Source organism: Pelodiscus sinensis, chromosome 13 (assembly GCF_049634645.1).
Source record: "Pelodiscus sinensis isolate JC-2024 chromosome 13, ASM4963464v1, whole genome shotgun sequence".
NCBI classification, from domain to species: domain Eukaryota; kingdom Metazoa; phylum Chordata; order Testudines; family Trionychidae; genus Pelodiscus; species Pelodiscus sinensis.
Window position 1 is genome coordinate 2522561 of NC_134723.1, and position 19790 is coordinate 2542350.

At 55.6% G+C, this 19790-nt stretch overlaps 1 protein-coding gene across 1 annotated transcript in view; it reads left to right on the forward strand.

Moving 5' to 3' along the window:
* The window catches only part of LOC102448400 (BTB/POZ domain-containing protein KCTD12-like), a 93557-nt gene that overhangs the window by 35897 nt on the left and 37870 nt on the right, over window positions 1–19790 (forward strand). The window contains exon 2 of the mRNA XM_075896663.1: window positions 18164–18220. Within this exon, the coding sequence (XP_075752778.1) occupies window positions 18164–18220 (57 nt within the window). The remainder of the gene's footprint in view (window positions 1–18163; window positions 18221–19790) is intronic.

Genomic DNA, 19790 nt, shown 5'->3' on the forward strand with positions numbered 1-19790 from the left:
TCTAGGGTTCCATGTGCCGTTTGCCATGTTGCCTCACAGGCCGCGTGATCTAGGACTGGGCCTGAGGAAACTCTGCCGCTACGGTAACAGAAATGCTCTGTACAAGTCACAGCAGGGGGTTGGATCCACCGCCTCGTCCCCGCACAGTGGGAGCCGGTTCCAAGCATCTATGGCCCGGGCTCTGTGGTGGATTCAGGCTCTCTTCGAATGTTGCCCCAAAGTCACCACCTTCCTCACGCCACCCTCTCCCCTAGAGCAATCCCTTCACTAGCCCCTCCTCCTGCGCCCGGCTCAACTCCCCAGACTGCCTCCTCCCCCTTCCGCCGTGGGGTGTGGAACAGTGGGCCCTGCCCTGGCGAGCTCACGAGCCACGCGGGCAAGGGAAGGAGTCAGGTCCCCGACCCCCTGTGCGGAACTGAGGCTGAGAGAGGTTAAATCGCGGGAGGAGGCGCCACGGCTCACAAAGGTGAATATAAAGGCAGAAGGGACCCGCAGATCATCTGGCGCAACCTCCTCTGTAGCCCCCGATGCCGCCACCACAACCCAGCCCCTGCCTCCAACATGGTCCGGCCCCAGGAGACCAGACTCTTCTGTGCCACGGGCAGAGCAAAGGAGGGTCCAAGGGGCACCAGTGCCCACGGCCCCTGCAAGGCAGGGAAACAACGCGCGAGAGACCCAGAGAATCCTGGCTCGTGACGTGTGCCCCAGGCCACGGAGGAAGGTGAAAAGCCCCAAAGTCGCTGCCAATCTGACCTGGAGGGAAATTCCTTCCTGGCCCCCACAGGCCACTTGAGCCAGAACGCGCCTGAGATAATAGCAGGTTCCACACAGAGCCCTGGTCTGCTCCGTCCTATGTTCCAGCTCCAGCCAGGATGCTCCAATGGAAGCAGACTTTGTTAAAAAGATCCTTCCAGAATACTGAAAAAAATTCCTTCCTGACCCCTGTCAAGGGCCCAGCTGAAGCCCTGAAGCATAAAGGTTGAGGATGTAAGACTAATGGGAAAGGTGCCCTCCATCACAAGCAGCCCCTTCATGCGATTGCCTTGGCTTTGGGTCTCAGTCCAAAGGTTCCTTCATGATGGGAAGACCTGGCTTGGGTGGAGGGACATGAGGCCTCTAATGGCGCGTCTTCACCGCAGGGCTGAACTCGAAATAAGCTGCGCAAATTGAGCTACAGCAATTGGGTAGCTTCTTTCGACATTGGGAGCGTCCGCACAGCACTTACTTTGAGAGAGAGCGCGCTTCCGCCGACTTCCCGCACTCCTCCCACAAGGAGGGTTACAGGAGTCGGAGTTAGAAGTCCTCCAGCTCGACAGTATTTCGACGTTATTTCGATATTACTGCCGGGCTAACTTATTCTGCAATAATGTTGCTGTGTAGACGTGCCCAGAGAGACGCCCTGGCCCATAGCAGTCCATTGCTCTAGGTCAGGGGCGGGGAACCTTTTTTGGGTCAAGGGCTGCTGACCCACAGAAAAATCAGTCGGGGGCCGCACACAACGGGGAAGAAAAAATAAAGACAAACCCGCCCTGACGTGGCCCCCGACTGAGATGGAGAAAGGCCCTCCCCACATTCCCCTCGCACCCCACAGCCTGGGGGGTCCAGGCTCGTAGATTTTGTGTACTCTAGTCCCGCAGTAGGCATTGGCTCCCCAACGCTGTGGTTGGGAGCCCTGAGCCTTGGGGGCTGCATCCAGCCCCCGGGCCCGAGGTTCCCCGCCCCTGCTCCAGGTAGTCCTGTGTCTCGTTAGGCCTGGATTCTCCCGGCGGCCGTGTGCAGGGGGGAGGAGGGTCCCGTTTCCAGCAGGGGATTGATTCAATGCCCCGTGTAAGGTCTTGCAGGACGTTTGTGGTGGAGACGGGGCGTGAGCCCAGCTCCCCTTCCTCCGAGACCCGTCAGGGCATCCCCGTGCCCCTCGTAATGCAGGGGGCTGGAGCCAGGCCCCCCCGGGAGCAGACGGCAGCAGGAGTTTGTGCCAGGCGACAGCTCCTCTCTGTGCTGCTGAGGGACCACCCAGCCTTCTGCCCAGGCAGCGGCAGGCCTCAGATCCGTCCGGGCGCCTGCGGCTGTTTATCTCTTTGCAGCGTCGGTTTGTTCTGCCTCCTGCCCAGGTATGTGCCTGCGTCTGTTCCAAGGTAAAACCTCGGGAGCCGCGGGGCTGTTCTGCATCCACACAGCTTGGCCGTGGGGGGTCAGAGCGAGGTCAACAGCCGCCTGGCTCGCTTTCACGACGGTATTTCCCAGAGAGCAACGCGCACCAGGAAAGAAATCCGCACGAGCAGGGTTCTTACGGGAGCTGGGGAGCTCTGGGTGGACTCTGAATCGATACGACAGAGCAGCCCGTCTGTCAGCGTGCGGGGGGGCAGAGAGATTCTCCTCAGCCGTGGCCCTGACCCTGGTCTCAGAATGGAGGGCGGGGCGCATTTATCAGAAGCGTTGGAAGGGCTGCGACAGCTGCTAAGATAACATCTCTACCCTGTGGTTTAACCTGCCGCAAACACAATGGCAGCTCTGTTGGCTCCGGCTTCCGCCTTCCAGGCAGCACGCGTGAAATCGCCGGCTGCGTCATCCTTGTGGGCCAGGCAGGTTTATTTTGGGCGAAGCCGAGTCTTCCAGGAAGGCCCCATCCCAGCGAGCTGCTTGGCCTAGCAGGTTTCAGGGCTTGTGGAGCCCTTGGGCATTCAAAGGTGGCCACAGAGGCAATGGGCTTTGTGGGGCCGGCGTTAGTGCCCCAGACACAGGTCGCCCGCTGCAAAGCTGGCTGCGAACCTTTGGGCCGCCTGGAATCTCTGAGACACAGAAAGAATCTTGTGCGGAGGGTGCCTGCCGCAGGGAAGGACCAAGGGGAATCTGCAGATAGAGTCGTCCACTTTCCTGGCTTCCCTGCGAGTCTCCTGGAATCGGGTTTAATTTCCTGGTGGCTGCTCCCACTGGGAATTTTAAACTGCTAAGTCTGGTGATGCAGTGGGGCGAAGGCCACTAGGCTGCTCTGCCCCCGCCCTGAGCACCGATTCTGCAGCTCCCATTGGCCAGGAACAGCAGCCAATAGGAGCTGCGGGGGCGCCACCTGTGGGAAGGGACAGTGCATGGAAAGGGGCGGGGCTTAGGATTTGTGTGCTCAGACAGCTGGTAACCTGTCAGCAGAGCCTGGCAGTGGAAAAGCAGGGGGCTGCGTAGCGGGGGAAGGTGCGTTGTCAGACCTTGTGGGATCCAGCCCTGGGGAGCAGGGAGGAGATGCTGCCGAACCAACCCCGGACATTTCGTTGGCCAGGGCGGAAAATGTTTCTCAAGGGGTGCAGGAGCCAAGTAGCACAGCAGGATGGCAGCCTGGGCAGCCACCCCAAGCCAGCCCCGGGCTGCTGCAGCTCAGGACTGAGGGGTGTGGGCAGAGGTGGTAGGGGGGGTGTTGTGGGACATGGGGCAATATTCTGTGTTAGCGCTGAGGTGCATTGGCAGGGGTGTATGGGGTCCTAGGAGCAAAATGACAGGTGTTTGGGGGTGGGTGGGCTGGGGGAATGCAGACCGGACTGGAGGTGCGGTCACAGATCTGCCAATCCCGAGCATTCACCAAGACAGCTCCCCCCAAATATAAGATGGTCTTAAAAACCATGAGCTCCCCAAAGCTACATTGGGTGTGTTTTCTTTGCCTTCTGGTTCTGCGCTTTGAAATATGCTGGGATGGTCTTTTCCTGCCTTTCTCTGCACCCATGCAGGCTAGAAACTCCCTTCACATTCAGAAGGAAAGTGGCGAGTCCTACGTATTCCCCTGACTCCAGCAGCTGGTGCTTGAAACGCCCCTTATGGCAAGATTCACAGTCGAATCCAGAGAGCTAGGGCTGGCTTCTCGGCCTGCAAGCCAGGACTGAGCTGAAGCGGCAGAGCCTGGTGGAGGGGAGGCTGCCTGTGTCCTGTTGGGCCAGGCCCCTGCTGCTGGTCTGTGCCACTGCACATCCTAGATGAGGCGAAAAGGTAAAAGCACCTGCCAAGGTGCCATTTCTGTTTCTGCCTCCCACTCAAGGTGCGAGAGACTGGGAGTCACAAGCAGCTGCTGTTCGGGGCCCAGGCCGGGAGGCAGAAGGGTTTGCTTCCGATGGGCTTGTTTTTGGAAGGGAGACGCCAAAGGGAAGCAGAAGTCAGATGGCAGCAGGACACGAGTCAGAAATGGGAAGGAGACGAAGTTAGGCCAATGGGGAGCACAGGTCCCAGGGGCTGGACACTCAGAAGTTTCTCTGTCCCAGCGTTTCTTAAACTATGTTCTCGCAGGTGTGCCGTGACCTCTTCTTTGCTTTTGTTACTTCTTTGGGTTTTTTTTGTTTGTTTGTTTGGAAGAAAATTGTCATAGGTATTCCTAGGATATTTTCTAATTAAGGAAGTTTTTCCATTTTTTCCGGTGGTTGATGGAAGCCAGCTCGGGACACGCGGCAATGAAAGGGGCCACGACTGCATTTCGGCCTGCCCTCCTAAGGTCTCCCTGGTTACTCCCTGGTGCTTTTTTTTTTCTTGACAAATTTTCCCCAGTGCTTTTTTTTTTAATCATCTGGCAACCCTAGGTGTTCCGCATAAAAACAAAATTATTGTTTGGTGTTCCATGGTCTCAAAAAGTTTAAGAAACACTGCCCTATCCTGTTCAGCCCCCTCGTAGGCTATCCCCTCACATCCCCCCGCCCCCAGGCCCAGGCGTGGAATTCCTGACAGAAGCGCCTGGTGCCCCATGCCCTGTCCAACTCCCCGCCGGGTCTGGTCCACCCAGGAGAGGGCTTGGCAGGGGAGAGCCCTCGACCAACGCTTGCCTGCCACTGTGCACAGGCAGATCAGATTGGTTAGCGTCTTCGTGGGCCTCCGAGGGCGCAGGGGCGTTACACTGCACACACGGATGAGGGGCACTGGCGGAGGGTCCATTTACCCGGACAAGAATTGTGCCCTCTCAAAGCAGGCGGGGGTTAAACAGGGACTACAGGGCATGCTTGGGGAGCTTTGCCTCAGTTCTTCTGTGCTCGCATTTCCGCAGGAGGGAGCGGAGTTACTGTCCAAGGGCACCGAGCTGGGAGTGGCATCTGGCTGGATATCCCCGGCATCGGCACCACAGAATAAACAGTGCTGTCCGGCCGCAGCCCTCTCTTGCTGCAGTGCATCCTGCCAGGGAGGGGGCGTGTGGCTTTGCGTAGGATGATTTTTTCCCTTCATGTTTCCTCGTTGCCAGACAGTCTGGTGGTTTTGTGACCGGGGGGGGGGGGGGGGAGCTGCTCCGATTGGCAGGGAGCCCCACGGTTCTGCCACGCCATGTGGAAATGCCCTTTTGGCTCCACGGGGCCTGGCTGGGCCTTTCCCGTCTCCGAGGAAACGGAGGAGGCTGACTCTGGGTACTTGCTCCCCGAGGGATTGGTGAGGGGGGCGGGCTGCTTTCCTGCATCCCTGCTAAAGCAAACTGGGCCCTTTTCACTGCATCCCTTTGCATCTGCACTGTAGGGGAGAGGCACGGGCAGCGGGTGAACCTAGGGCTGGCGGAGCCAACTCCTAGCCCCGCCTCTTCCACCTGAAGCCCCGCCCCTGCTGGAGCCCCACCCCCTTGAAGAGACAGGTCTCCAGCCCCCTGCATCAGCCTCCTCAGCCCCAGAGAACGGGGAGGGCAGGCAGCGTGTGGTCCCAGCCTCAGCGTGGCTGAAGCCTGGGGCCAACCCAGGAGCCACGCTGAAACGGGGCGGATTGTGGCTGGGGCCACGCCTGGCAAGGCAACGCCTTCCCTGGCCTCTGATACCCGCCGCCCATGGGGGGGGCAGCTCTCTTGATTCCCCTTTGCCTTTGCACTGTGGCCCTCGCACGGCCGTGGTCCGGCTAGGTGGACAGTGGTACCGAAGGGAGGCAGTGTGAGCTAACAGGCAGTGTTCTGGACTGGGACGCTGGAGAGAGCCCCTCTTCCCAGCCCTGCCACTGGATGCTCTTGGGAGTCATGTCACTGCCCTCCACATGGCGAGACACGGGCAAGTGCCCCAAATGCCGTGGATGGGAGGGGCCGGCCAGTGGTCAACGGGGCGGGGCTGGCCCCTGCAGGTCCCTGCACTCATCGGCAGCGGCGGTAGGGAGAGGCGGGGCCCTGGGCAGAGAGGGGTTCTCCTGGCCCTTCCTGGGCTGGGTGGGAACATGTGGCTAGTGTGCACCTGGATTTCCCCTCACCGGTTGCCTCTGCCTCCCTCTGTTCCATCTGTAAAATGGGCGTCTTGGTACCTGCCCCGCTCACTAAAGCACTTTCAGACCCTCTGAAGAAAAGTCCTCTGGGAAAGCGAGGCCGCTTTCCAAAACCTCCCACGGAAAAGCTTGCCTATGGGGTTCGGGGGGGCATCTTTCCCCCACCCTTTATATTTCCAGTGATCGCTGGTGCTCCTGGCCTAGTGACAGGTGCCTGCCTGCCGTGTTTCTGAAAGGCCCCTCTCCTGGAGGCAGGCGAACACACGACAGACTTAGCCCTCCCTTCTGTTTTCAAAAAACAGGACTATGTAGCACTTTAAAGACTAACAAGATGGTTTATTAGATGATGAGCTTTCGTGGGCCAGACCCACTTCCTCAGATCAAATAGTGGAAGAAAATTGTCACAACCATATATACCAAAGGATACAATTAAAAAAATGAACACATATGAAAAGGACAAATCAAATTTCAGAACAGAGGGGGGAATGGGGGGGGAGGTAAATGTCTGTGAGCTAATTATATTAGAGGTGATAATTGGGGAAGCTATCTTTGTAATGGGTAAGATAATTAGAGTCTTTATTCAAACTTAAGTGTAAAGTGTCAAATTTAAGCATGAGTGATAGTTCAGAGGATTCCCTTTCCAGTGTAGTCTTAAAAGGCCTTTGAAGCAGGATGCAGGTAATCAAGTCATTGAGACAACGTCCTTGCTGGTTGAAATGGCAAGAAACTGTTTTTTCTTTGTGATCCTGTTTTTTGTTTCAGCTACACCAGACTAAGACGGCTACATTTCTATCACTATTCTGTTTTCAAGTGTGTCTGGCCTGCGTGGTTCTGGATGAAAGCTTGGCTCTGTCTCTCCAGTGGGGCCTAAAAGGTGGAATGTAGCAATTAAATACAAAGAGCTCAACTGTGGGTGGGCCGTGCCGGGCCCCCCTTGAAAAGCGACTCAGTTCCTTCCTCCTCCCGAATCAGCTCAGCCCGGCTCCGGGATGGGAGCCGGCTCCAGGCAGTTGCCTGTGGAAGGTGTGTCGCGTAGCCTGATGTGCTCTTCTCCGGGCGGTTCCATGCCGCCTGGGCGCCTTGCCAGGCTGCTGGCAGCCAAATCGAATGACACCTGAGAGGATGCAGAGCAGGGCTAAATTTATACCCTAAATGCTGAAGTGACACAAAGGCCCTGTCGGAAAGGTTCGGCTCCCCCGGGCAAGTCATGCAGAAGGCAGCAGCTTCCCGCCTCTCTGTCCTGGCAGGCTTGGAGCCTTCTTACGTGACACATACAAATGCAAGACAGCCAAGCCTGTGGCTTGGAGCCATTCCGACGCCCGCTGGATCAGTTTGCAGGGATATTTTAAAAGCTGAGGCCAGGAATTAACCACACCCGGCCCATGCCACTTGGGCTGCAGTCCTGCTCCCAGACACTGAACCTCCATGCCCGGGCAGGGCATGGCCTAGCATAGCATGTGGAATTGCTGGTCTGCCTGAACAGAACAGACTCAGGACATGTCTCCAGTGCAGCAGCTGGGCTGGAATAGCCTGGGCGCTTCCCATGTTGATGGTAGGACGGTTTCCATTGATGTCGTTAATTGTCTTTCTGAGAGGCAGCAACTGGGTTGATCTAATTGTGAAGTGCAGATCAGGCATTATACAAGTTTCCGCATCATTTGGGTTCCCGCATTGTCTCTCTTGTTGACCAGAGAGCATGATTTGCATGGAGCGCTATGTGGGTTTGAACACCTTGCTTTAGGTCTGCCGCCGCCTAGTAGAATCCACAGTCCGGAGGTGTAGGGCCGGAGAGAGGGTGAGTGACTCTCTAGCCCAGTAGTCTGGGCACACCTTTGGGCTGGGCAAAAGTCAGGGTTGAGTCCTTGCTTCCGTGGAGTTCAGTCGTTTTTACAAAGAGGAGCAGCCCACTCCAAACTTCTCCCTACAGCTCCGTGCGTACGGCACGTAGCCGGGAGATCTGGGATTTCCAGCTTTGGCAGAGTCGGCTTTCCCAGGACTTGGTTCAAACGCATGTCACCGTGCTGCTCACCAGCCTGCGGGCTACCAGGGGGCTCACCTCCCCCTCCGCAATCAGCTCTCGCCTTGTTCCACCCTCTCGGACACACCTTGGCCCCAGCACTGCCCCTAGCCACGGCTTTTTCGCCTCCCCCCATCCTCCGTCCAGGCCCCTTTACAGCCTGGTTGCTTTGTGCCACCCACCGGAAGCAAACGACTAGGGGTCTTGCCCTGTGCCCGGCCTTTCTAGACTCCGCGCTGCTTGGGCACATGCCGTGGTCTGCGTCTCACCAGTCTTACTCCGGCTCCTCCTGGAAGTCAGCCCCATGCTCTGCCTTCTTGGGGAACAGGTCCCGCTCAGAGCGGCGATCAGTCTTGGGAGAAGCCTTTCCTGCCGGCGGGCTTACAGGCTCCGAGCAGGGCTGGGCTGTCTCACGCGGTGTCTTTCAAGGCCATGCAGAATGTTTGCAATTCTCTCTGTTTCTTCGGTGCAGCCTGGAGATCCCATAGACGGGGAATCCAGCTTTCTGCCCTGGGCTCCACTGAGTTTAATGCTGGCCCTGCTTGCTTCAGGGGCTCGCAAAGGGCAGGGGCCTCCGGGCCAGGCCGGTGTAGGGTATTTGTAGGGGACAAACCCACAGAGGCAGAGGGCTCTGTGGGGTATTGGGAGCAATGGGAAAAGCCCTCCGTCCTGACCCACCCACCAGCTGGGATGTTCTAGTGTGGGTTAGGCTGAGACCCCCCACGCTCGTTTCACACGTGATCTAGTCCGATGTTCAAGCAGGTCTGCCCCAGGGAGTGGCTGCCAGCAACACGCCTGCCGGCGGGATTCCAGTTCTCATTCCCAGGCTGTTCTTTCATCCCGGGCGGGGCTGGGGAACCCAGCAGCCTGCCCTTCCCCCACCTGTCCAGCGGCCCGGGAGAGAGGTCCTCCGGCAGCGCCGCGGTGGGACGATTAACATCGTTGTCCATCTCATTTGATACAAAATCCCGGGCTGCTTTTACAAATGGGAATGCAATCCAACTGGAGCCATTATGTAAATCAGCTGGGGCCGAGCGCTCGGGGCCAGGGCCGGGGCCAGTGAAAGGGATTGCGCTCCGGAGCTGATGCCAGCCGGTCTGCAATTTCCTGATTAATTCATCCACAAAAATGGGCCAAACGCCCTCCCGGCCCCGACACCGGCTCTGCAGGGTGGTGGTCTCCGGACTGCAGGAAGGATGCTGCCAGCCACACCGACGTGAACGAATCAGACCCCGGGAGTTTAACCAAACTGAGATGATCATTCCATTGTAATTAAGGCGAACCACATGGGACAGGTCTCCAGTTCCCAAGAGCGTTCCGCTGGGGGAGAGTTTCCCTGGAAGCCTTCCACCTTAGCAAAGGCTTTGAGGGCAGGTTTTTCTACTCTCTGGCTGAGCCCACCTGGCTCCTTCCAGCCAGTGGGGGGCATCAGAGTGTGAAGGGTGCATTGGCGGCACCACCCAGGCCTGGGTACCGGTATGTCAGGTTGCCATCAAACTCTGGTGATCAGCTCATGACTTTTACAAATGGGAATCAAATGCAAATTTCCAGCCCTCAGAGCGTGAATCCCAGGGCAAAGCTGGTAGAAGGACTGTGTGCAACAGACACGGCTGCTCCGTTTCCCCCTGCCACTCCCAAGCAAGTCCTGGGAACAGATTCTTAATTAGCTCTCCCCACCCTGCCTGTTCTGTGTACCTAGTCCAACAAAATTTATGGCCATCAACGACGTCCTGTTTGCCGCTATTCTGCACAGCATGGTCACTAAGAACATCACACCAACAATGCAGAGTGGAGAGGACTGATTATTTTCCTATTCCAAAACATAAATGCCCCCCTTCTGAGCTAGTGGAGAATCGCCGTTCCCACTCAGTATGGGCCCTATGGCACACAGTCAAGCACGGCTGTTGTGATTCTCCAGCAGGGAGTGGGATTGGTTAGTCCCAGTCTCATGGCTTGTCCCATTGTGTTCTTGGAGGGGTGTTCATAAAAGCTTTTTAAAAACACTCTTAGCAGTGACTGTTTGATTGTGAAATTCTGCCATGTGAAGTCATCAGTCTGTGTGAGAATTTCATCCCGAAGAGAGAGGGATAAGAAGAATAATTTCATGGCTGCACTGATGCCATAACACATGCTCTCACAACGTCTCTCCCGCTGTTTCCATTTCCCGCCCCCCCGCTGCTCCTCATCTAATTAATGCTCCTCTCTGATAAGATGAACTCCCCAGTGAACATCCCCTGTAATTAAATTACATGTGAGTTATGGTAAAGGTGAACTGAAAAGCTTCCCAGCAAAACGAATAAACAAATGGAGATTAAGAGGCGCAGCCCATCCAGAAATGATACACAGGGAGACCTCAAAACAGCAAATAATGACATTAGCAAACAAAATAGGAAGGAAAATAGAGTTTGCAAGCCAAGAGTGGACAAATGGCTTGTCTAGCCCAGTATCCTGTCTCTGACAGGGGCCAATACCAGATGCTTTGGAGAAAGATGCGTTACAAAATAACGGATCGTTTTGCATGTGGGGAGATTTCTGTCTCCTCCCAGATGGTTAGTGATTGACTGGTGTCCCAAAGCATCACAGTTTATGTTCCTTAGAAAATGTTATCTCGTGGAACGCTACCTATTGAGCCAGATGCTCAGCTGGTGTAGATCAGTAGCTCCATGGAGCTACACCAAATTACACCAGCTGTGGAATTGGCCCGCTCTTAGTACTAGTCGGACACGTCTTCCCTTTTATGGTGACAAGGATCAGAGGGGAAGCCGTGCTAGTCTGAATCAGCAAGAACGATGAGAAGTCCTGTGGTACCTTGTAGACTAACGGATGTATTGGAGCATTAGCTTTCGTGGGCAAAGACCCACTTTGTCTGAGAAGTGGGTCTTTGTCCATGAAAGCTTGTGCTCCAATAAATCAGTTAGTCTATACGGTGCCACAGGACTCCTCATTGTTCTTTCCCTTTTATGGAATTCTACTGGGCTCCATGTCTTGTGTCGGTGAGTTCCACAGACTAGCGATGCCTGGAGGTCCCCTTGCTCTTGCGTGTGAATATTGCAGAACTAACAGACCAACACAAAAAAAGTACCTTTAAAGGCAACGCTTTTCCCAGCCCGACAGGGGATGAGGCTTGCTGCAGATTGAGGAGAATTCAGAGGACGTTGTTACCTGGTCGCCATGGACAATTTTTCACTAGAAATAGTGAACGTAAAAGGAGTCACAAATTGCAGTGTTACTGAAAGGCTGAAGTGCACTTTTGCTTACTCTGGTATTCCAGAACAGCTATTAGTGGACAACGGCTTGTGATTCACTGCAGCAGAATTTAAGGCCTTCTGAAAAAAAATACCAGTTTGATCATATTACTAGCAGCCTACGTTACCCACAAGTGAATGGAGAGGCTGAGAGCACGTTACGGACAGCCAAGAAAATCCTACAGAAGGAAGATCCATTCCTTCCTCTTCTGAGTTAGATCAACAGCGCCAGCAGTGACTGGATGTATTCCAGCACAGCTCCTGATGAGGAGACAACTCAGAACTACCATTCCAACTTGAGAAAAAAACGATTTCCAAGGGGCCAGACATGAAGTGAGCAGCCAAATTCCATAAAAGAGCTAAAAAGATTCTGAACATTTGTGCAATGGATGTCACTCAGGTAGGGTGAGTCTACGCAGCAGGGCTTAACTCGAAATAAGCAATGCAAATTGAGTTGCGTCAATTGTGTCGCTTATTTTGAAATTTGGGAGCATCTACACAGCACTTATTTCAAGATAGAGCATCTGACTTCCCTTACTCCTCCTACCATGACGGTTACAGGAGTTGGAGTAAGACATCCTTCAGCTTGACCATATTTCGACACTATTTCGAAATAACTGCCATGTAGACATGGACTAAGTTATTCCGAAATAATGCTGCTGTGTAGACATACCCAGTCCCAAACCCGGTGATGGGGTCATGCCAAGCTCGCTGGCGAAATGGATGGTCAATGCCAGCGTGTTGGAAAGAAAGAGATTTTGGCACCCACCTCACGTGTGATCAAGACCCAGGGGGAAGAGTTCAGCTGAGACTGTCAACGTCGACAGTTTGTTCCTCGGAAAGAACAATGAACAGAGCCAATGCGACAGATGGAGAATGAGGAACTAGGAGGCTCCAGAATTCCAGCCCAACTACAGCCTGTTGATGCAACTACTGGAGAGCCAGATGACCAAGCTGCTGTGTATTTGGGTCTTGTAATTACAACACCCGTGTGAGTCAGAGGCACTTGACACACTGGCCTGTATTGAACTTCAAAGCTCTGTGGCCGGTTCAGCTATGGTACAGGGTCAGGACACTCCGGGGGTGAAATCCTGCAATTCACCCGCTCTCAGACCAAGACCTGGTGACTTAATTTCCCTTTGGGAGCTGGTTAAAATGATTCAAAAGCAACATCTTCCACACAAAGCAGCGTTTATTTTTTCATTCAAAGGGTGCAGGGCCTAAGGAGAACACAGCCAGTCCGATGTGCGTGTTTTACCTATGCTTAGCCTCTGTGTCCATAGCTCAGGCAGGCCTGGGTTGTGATCTCCCATCTCTGGGGCCGCATAATCCCTCTCTGTGAGTTCGGTTTTCCACAGCCGCATCCTCTGTAGCCTTGCCTAGTTCGCCCAAACCCTTCCCCTCTTTCCTGGGCTTTGAGCGGGTGGATCCCTTTTGATCCTGGCTTAGCCTTGGGAGCACTAACTCATCTTAGCCTGGATGGAGCCACCCTGCTAGCTTCTCCCCTCGATGTTATCCAAAGTGTTGGCCTGAGGATGTCTAATGTGTGTCCCTCTCCTACCTTTCCTGCTTGGTTCTGTAACAACCCCTTCTTGGTTCCCACCCCTTGTTTTAACTCTCTGCATTCAGACAGGCAGGGAAACTGAGTCACACTGACTAGTCATACAAGAACAGACATTGTCCTGCTTTGTCACGACTGTGTCATGCAGCTGCGGGACCCGGACTTCCGTGGAGACTCCATGGACCTCCGTGAAGCTACACTCCTGGAAAACTGTTCCAAGCCAGCGGAGCGAGAGGCCTGTGGCCTCTTCCGACATGTACGGGCCGATCCTCAGCTGGTGTAATTTGAAGTAGGCCCACTCAGTTTGGCAGAGCCAGGCTGGTTTACCGCAGCTGGAGATCTGGCCCGCGCTCGCTAAATAGTTCTGAGAACATGGATTATGTGTCAGAGGTTTTGTTTAAAACATGGATTAGTGACCAGATGGGTTGTAGCAGCCGGAGCGCGTTGGATAAATACATATGAAGGCAGGGCTTTTAAAGGACTAATAATATTTAGCTTTTCAGCTAAGACAGATTGTGCTGCTCTGGGAATATCTATGTAGGGAAGTTTATCCAATGTTATATTTGAAGGAACTTAGCACTCGCGAGAGACACTAAATTAACAGCTGTGGAGACAGAGTTCATCCGACGACAGGACAGTGCCTGTAGCAGGCCAAAATTCCCTCAGAGCATCCTTTCCCGTGTCTTCTGCCCTATCCTGGAGGCTGGGAGAGGAGGCCAGCTTCTACGGCCCGGTCAACTTTCGGCCTCTCTTCTGTCACCGGCACAAGGGGCCCGGCTGTGTGCCGGCTGCCAAGCTGAGGGAAGCACGCTGCAGTCCCGTTGGGGTGAAGGGGCACCCCCACAGTTAGCCACCTCGGATGTGGCTGTCTGCCGTCCTCGGGTTGCTAGGAGACTCTCCTCCTGGTGAAAGACAGGCTGGCCTTGGTTACCTGATGCTCTTGAGCGGATTGCAGCAACACGCTCTCCCCGGGCATGACGTGACCAGCCCTGGGGGCCATCTGCCAGGTGAGAGTGGCGCGGCTCCGCCTCAGACACGGTGGCTACTGTAGGCCCGGCAGCCGTGTCTTCCGTGCTCTGCACTGCTTCCCAGAGAATGCTGAGTCACAGTCAAGGTCTCCATCCTTGTCTCCCAGGTGCTTTGTGGCCTAGGCCTAAGCTACCTAGAAGATGGGGATTGTGGTCGATGGCCCCCCGCCTCAGAGCGCTACCGCCGGGGTACAGTTCCCCTGTGTGGAAGATGGCGTTTTCTCAAGACCTAGTCTGAGGCTTTGGAGTGGACTCCCACAGGCAGTAAGGGACACCGTGATCCCTCCCACCGTCCGTCCTAAGGGCCGGGTGCACCTCGTTAACCTGCCGTTAGGGTTGCCAGATGGTTTAACCAAAAATACCGAACACCCCTCCCCTCCCCCCAAAAAAACCACCGGGGAAAAATTCTGTTGAGAAAAAAAAAGGGGGAAGCCAAAGTTGTTGAGGGGGGAAAAAAAGGACCCCAAGAGATGTTAAGCAAGAAAAACAACAACAACAACAACAACAACAACAACAACAACCAAAACCAGCGTGGCTTTTGAGGCTTTTTGGCCCTAACAGGCTGCCGGTGGCCATCTGCCGTCTCGTCTCCCTGCTCCAGGCTAGAAAGCTTCCCTGTGGAACCAGGTAAGCACCCGGGATTTTCACCTCCTGGTCAGGAAAAAATCAGAAAATACTGGATATTTTAGGTGTCCGGTATTTTCTGAATTTTTTTACCAGATGGGAGGTGGAAATACCGGCCTGTCCAGGTCAATACCGGACACCTGGCACCCCTACCTGCCGTGGCTCACAGACACGGGGCCGTGCAGCTCCTGAAAACACAAATGCGGAAAAGCACCTTTTGAAACAAGCCGCTTCCCTGGGCAAGCGCAGTTTTTCCCCGTGGGCAAGGCTGCGAGAGAATGAACCGCTCAGGAGTGAGGGCAGCAACACGTACCGTGTGACCAGGAGGCACCGCGATCCTGCGGCGACGAGGGCAGGAAAAGAATCGGAATGTTCTGAGCCCCCACCGCCCTGTCTCGGGGCCTCAGACGGTGGCTTCGGACACCACCAGCCCAAGGCCGCTCTGAGCAGGTGGAAGGCCCCTGATTTCCTCTCCGGTCTCTGAAGGTGTCCACCCCCAGTTCACCGAGGGCACCGTGCGGAAGAGTTCTCCTGGAGATACACGCGGTGCTGCGGGTGAAGGGACGACTGTTCAGTGTTTCCTGTCATGCTGATCTAATTTGCTGGAGGCTGTTCAGTGAGTCTCCCATCCATCATGGACTGGAATCACCTGTCAGTCTCATCGCCAGCTGCGACTGTTCAGCTTGGAAAGAACATCAGAACGGCCATAGTGGGTCAGACCAAAGGTCCATCCAGCCCAGTGTCCTGTCTGCCCACAGTGGCCAATACCAGATGCCCCCGAGGGAGTGAACAGAACAGGGAATCCTCACGTGATCCCTCCCCTGTCGCCCAGTCCCAGCCTCTGACAAACAGAGGCCAGGGACACCTTCCCTGCCCATCCTGGCTCATAGCCATTGATGAACCGAACCTCCATGAATTTATCTAGTTCTTTATTGAACCCTGGTAAAGTCCTGGTCTAACAACACCTTCTGGCAAGGAGTTCCACAGGTTGACTGTGTGCTGTGAAGAAAAACTTCTTTTTGTTTGTGTTTAAACCTGCTACCTAAAGGTTTAAACTGGAGGGAGCTGAGCTTACGGGGGCAGGGGGGCTGCAGAGTAGGTCAGAGGTCCGTCTAGTTCCTGAGATGAGCCCAAGCAAAACCCCTCAGACAAACATTCAAAACTGGACTCAACCCATGTGGTCTGCTCTGTCTCCATGGCTAGACCAATTCGCCCCCTACTCTTTGACCATCTCGGTTCTGAAGTTACAGAACAAACTCGAATTGGCTGCTCTTACAGCCAAATATATTTGCTATATAAACAAGTCCTCCCGCTCTGCCTCGCAGACAATGTGTTTACAGTACCAGCAGGTGTCTGGAGCGTGTCAAGTTTCTCCGTCCCTCCATCTCTTAGAACTACAGGAGATTAAGACAGCCGTGCAAAGGGCCGTTCTCCTGCGTGCATTGAAACAGCGACACCTTCTCTGCATTGGAAGTGCCGCTTGTCAAGGAGGTAACTGCAGGAGGAGAGGAGGCAGAGGAAAGTGGCTCTGTGTCATTAGTCACATGGGAGGCTATGTCATTTAGATACGTGCTCGTGTCCTCAATGGGTGTGCCTGAGTTGAGTAGGTCCTGGTGATGTCTTTAAACTATGGAACTGTTGCTTTTGCCTTTTCTGTGTGGTAAATTTCTAAGACTTCGTGGAGACTTTGCTTTTGTTCTTTCTTGTTATGGTCGGTCTTAACCTAAAATAAATGCCAATTCAGAAGGGAAGCGCAGGGTTGCTCGGGGTGTACGGGAAGAACATAACGGGCGTGATGAAGTTGTGGCACATGGGGACAGTCAAGGGCATCTGTGTGACTCTGCTTTCCCAGGAGAACTTCCCTTTAGCTCTTCCATCAAGGCATTTCCCTGTAGAGCAATAACTGTTCGCCAATACGGGTGATAACCTTCCTTTCTTATCATTCTTCTTCTCCATTCGTTAGCATCCTGCAATCCCATTGGTTGCAATTTCGTCAACTATAAGTTAGGTTTGTGTCTCACAGACAAGCAAAGCCAAATAAAAGTCCATTCACTCGAGCCTTGGAAACCAGTGATTGGAAGGGGTGCGTGGATATCCCTTTAACTGCAATGCTGAGATGGGTCTCAGTGGCAGGATTCGGGTCCGGATCCATCTGGATCCTGGGTGTGTGCTTCCATACTGCCCCGGGCGGAGTGCTCCTGGGAGGAGCGCATCTGGCCATGTATCTGAAGACGGCCATGGCTCTTGAAACACAAAACATGGCTGACCCTGCTGTAAGTTCATGGGCCAATATTGTCCCTGAAAACGGTTTTTAATGGGATGTGGAATTGTTGGGCTTTTCCCTAATCCAAGCCAAATTTGGGAGCCTGTGAGGTCCCTGCCAGAGCTGTAGAGCAGGTTTGGTTTGGATCCAGGGCTGGATCCAGGCTCTGGTTTCCCTTGATCAGACCCGAGAGGGTCGGTGTCCCCCACCCTGCAAGGGGGAATCAGCAGGTAGCTGGCGCGGAAGTCCCTGCATGGCCACCTCTACCTGGTGGGGGGAGGAAGCTCCTCTGCATGCTGCCGTTCCCCCTCCCTCCCAGCTGGGGTAATGGTAGCGCAGGGAAGCATTCGCCTGCAGGCTCCACCCCAGGCTGCGCCCATTGGCTGGGAATCTCAGCCAATGGGAATGGTGGGATGTGATACCTGCAAGTGCAGGGTGGCACGGAGCCATCTGTGCCCCCCCCAGGAGCTGAGCCATGTAAGTGCCCCAATCCCCTGCTCCCTCCCATATGCCCCTCTCTCCTAGACCCTGAACCCCCACCCTCCGCCCCACCCACACGCTACCTCCCACCCAGACCCCGCTCCTGCACCCTACTTTGTGTCCAGACCCTGCACCCCACCTCCTGCCCAGCAGTGTTCCCTGTAAGCAGAGCGCTTGGGCAGCTGCTCAGGAGAGATTCACATGTTGCCCGGCTGATGAGCAGAGAGCCCACAGCCAGCTGATTTCTTTCTGCTAGTGGTGCACATTCACACATGCTTCAGTGCACATAAAAATGTATTCCGCACATGGATGGAAAAGATTAGAGGGAACCTTGCCATCCAGATCCCCTACTCCCACCCCCATCCCATACCCTGGCAGCCTCTTCCTGTACTCTGAGCCCCTCATTTTTGGCCCCATCCCAGAGCCTAGGAGGAATCCACAAAATCTATTAGCCTTTGGCCCCATGAAAAGTTAATTGGCCTGGGGAGGAAGGGGGGCTAAGCTTTGGCACTCCCCCCACAGGGCTGGAGCAAGAGGGGGAACCTGGTGCCCCAAACTGCCCGAGTGAGGTGTGTGTCTCTTTCCCTGCTTCTCGGTTGGGGGACACGTCCGCGAGGGTTTGTTTTCATTTTGCTCCTGCCCTATGGGTGGCCTCCGACTGAGTTCTCTGTGGGTCAGTGGCCCCCAGCCCAAAAAAGCCCTTCCCCGCTGTAGAGTGATGCTGGTGACAGAGCAATGCCTTCTCTTTGCTTCCCCCTCTAGGTCCCGTAGCCCGAGGGCAGGGCTCAAGGCAGGTTTCTGGACACCTCAGCTTCCCAGGTAAGGTGCCACGCAACGGACTGGCCTTGTTCTGGGGTGTGTGTGTGAAGGGTGAGCGATGACGCTGAGCGCGCGCCGGGGTCTTGTGGTGAGTGGCGTGGAGGGGGAAGGCCGACACTGGAGACCAGGTTCCTCTGCTTCTCTACATGGCAGCGGAAAATTCCCTCGCCACGTTCCTCCTCCTCCTCTGAGGAGGGGGGCCAGAAAAAGAGGGTGGGGTTTCCGGGAGGCCCTCGTTCGGTGTGACACCGGGCGCTCCGACGTGCACGCTGGGCTCCTGGAGAAACGCAGGCCTGGCGCATGTAACCCTGGCCGCTCAGCACGTGGGAGGAGCCTCCGTCCCGCCTCTCACCTGCCGCATCCAGTACGGCAAAGTCGGCAAACCTGGGCTGCACTTGACCAGGCCCTCTCTGGGACTGGACTTAGTGGCCTCTCGCGGTCCCTCGGGTCCTGGTGTTCGGTGATTCTGGAAGTTCTCTTGCCTCTCAGGGGGCCCTCCAGTGCTGGTCAAAATCCCGCCGGCCGCGTGGGACGGGTGGAGGCCCCCAACTGGAGCTGCCGACATCTCTGCCCTGGGCGGGGAGCTCAGCCTTGAGGACGGCGACTGCAGGGTCTCGCTCTGTTACCGTGCAGGCGTCTTGTAGATGTTCCACGATGCCAGAACCGAGGCGGGTGCTGGCAGCGAGCCAGGCGGGGGAGAGAATTGGGCGGCGAGCTGGCTTGGTCTTTAAAAGACGAGAGGGGAGCACAAGGAATGGACACACGATTTTTTCTGTGCCTGGAAGCGCTGGCTAATGGCCCGGGATCTGGTCTGAACTCGCTTGTCTCCCACTTGGCAGCCTCGCAGCCTGCTGGCATGACTTGCACCCTGGGGCAATGGGAGCGCCCCCGTTACAAAGAACCGTGTACGTCAAGCCCTTCCCTGCAAGATCTCTGCGGCTTTGGGAGTGTGTAACCCAGGGGTGGGCAAAATACGGCCTGTGGGCCAGATCCAGCCTGCCAAACCTTTGGATCCAACCCGCCACCATCCCACAGCCCAGTGGGACGCGTGGGCAGGCTCCCTGCCTGCCACGCCCCCCGCATCGCTCAAAGTTGGGGCTGCATGTGTCCCTGCATGCCGCGTGCCCATGTGCTCTCCCCACCCCAGCACAATCTCATAGCTCCCATTGGCTGGAAACTAGCCAATGGGAGCTGTCTGGGCTCTGCTTGCGGCACAAGCACACAGGCAGTGTGCAGAGGCGCCCCCCCAAGGAGCACGTGGCATGCAGAGACACACATGGCCCTGGCCATTTTGAGTGGTGTGTGGAGGCACGGCAGGGTAAGCGCCTCCTTGCCAGAGCTGGCACCTGGCACCCCGTCCCCTCCTGCACCCCAATCCCCTGCCCAGCTCACAACCCCCTCACAGATCCTACACGCCCTCCTGCACCCCAATCCCCTGCCCAGCTCACAACCCCCTCACAGATCCTACACGCCCTCCTGCACCCCAATCCCCTGCCCAGCTCACAACCCCCTCACAGATCCTACACGCCCTCCTGCACCCCAATCCCCTGCCCAGCTCACAACCCCCTCA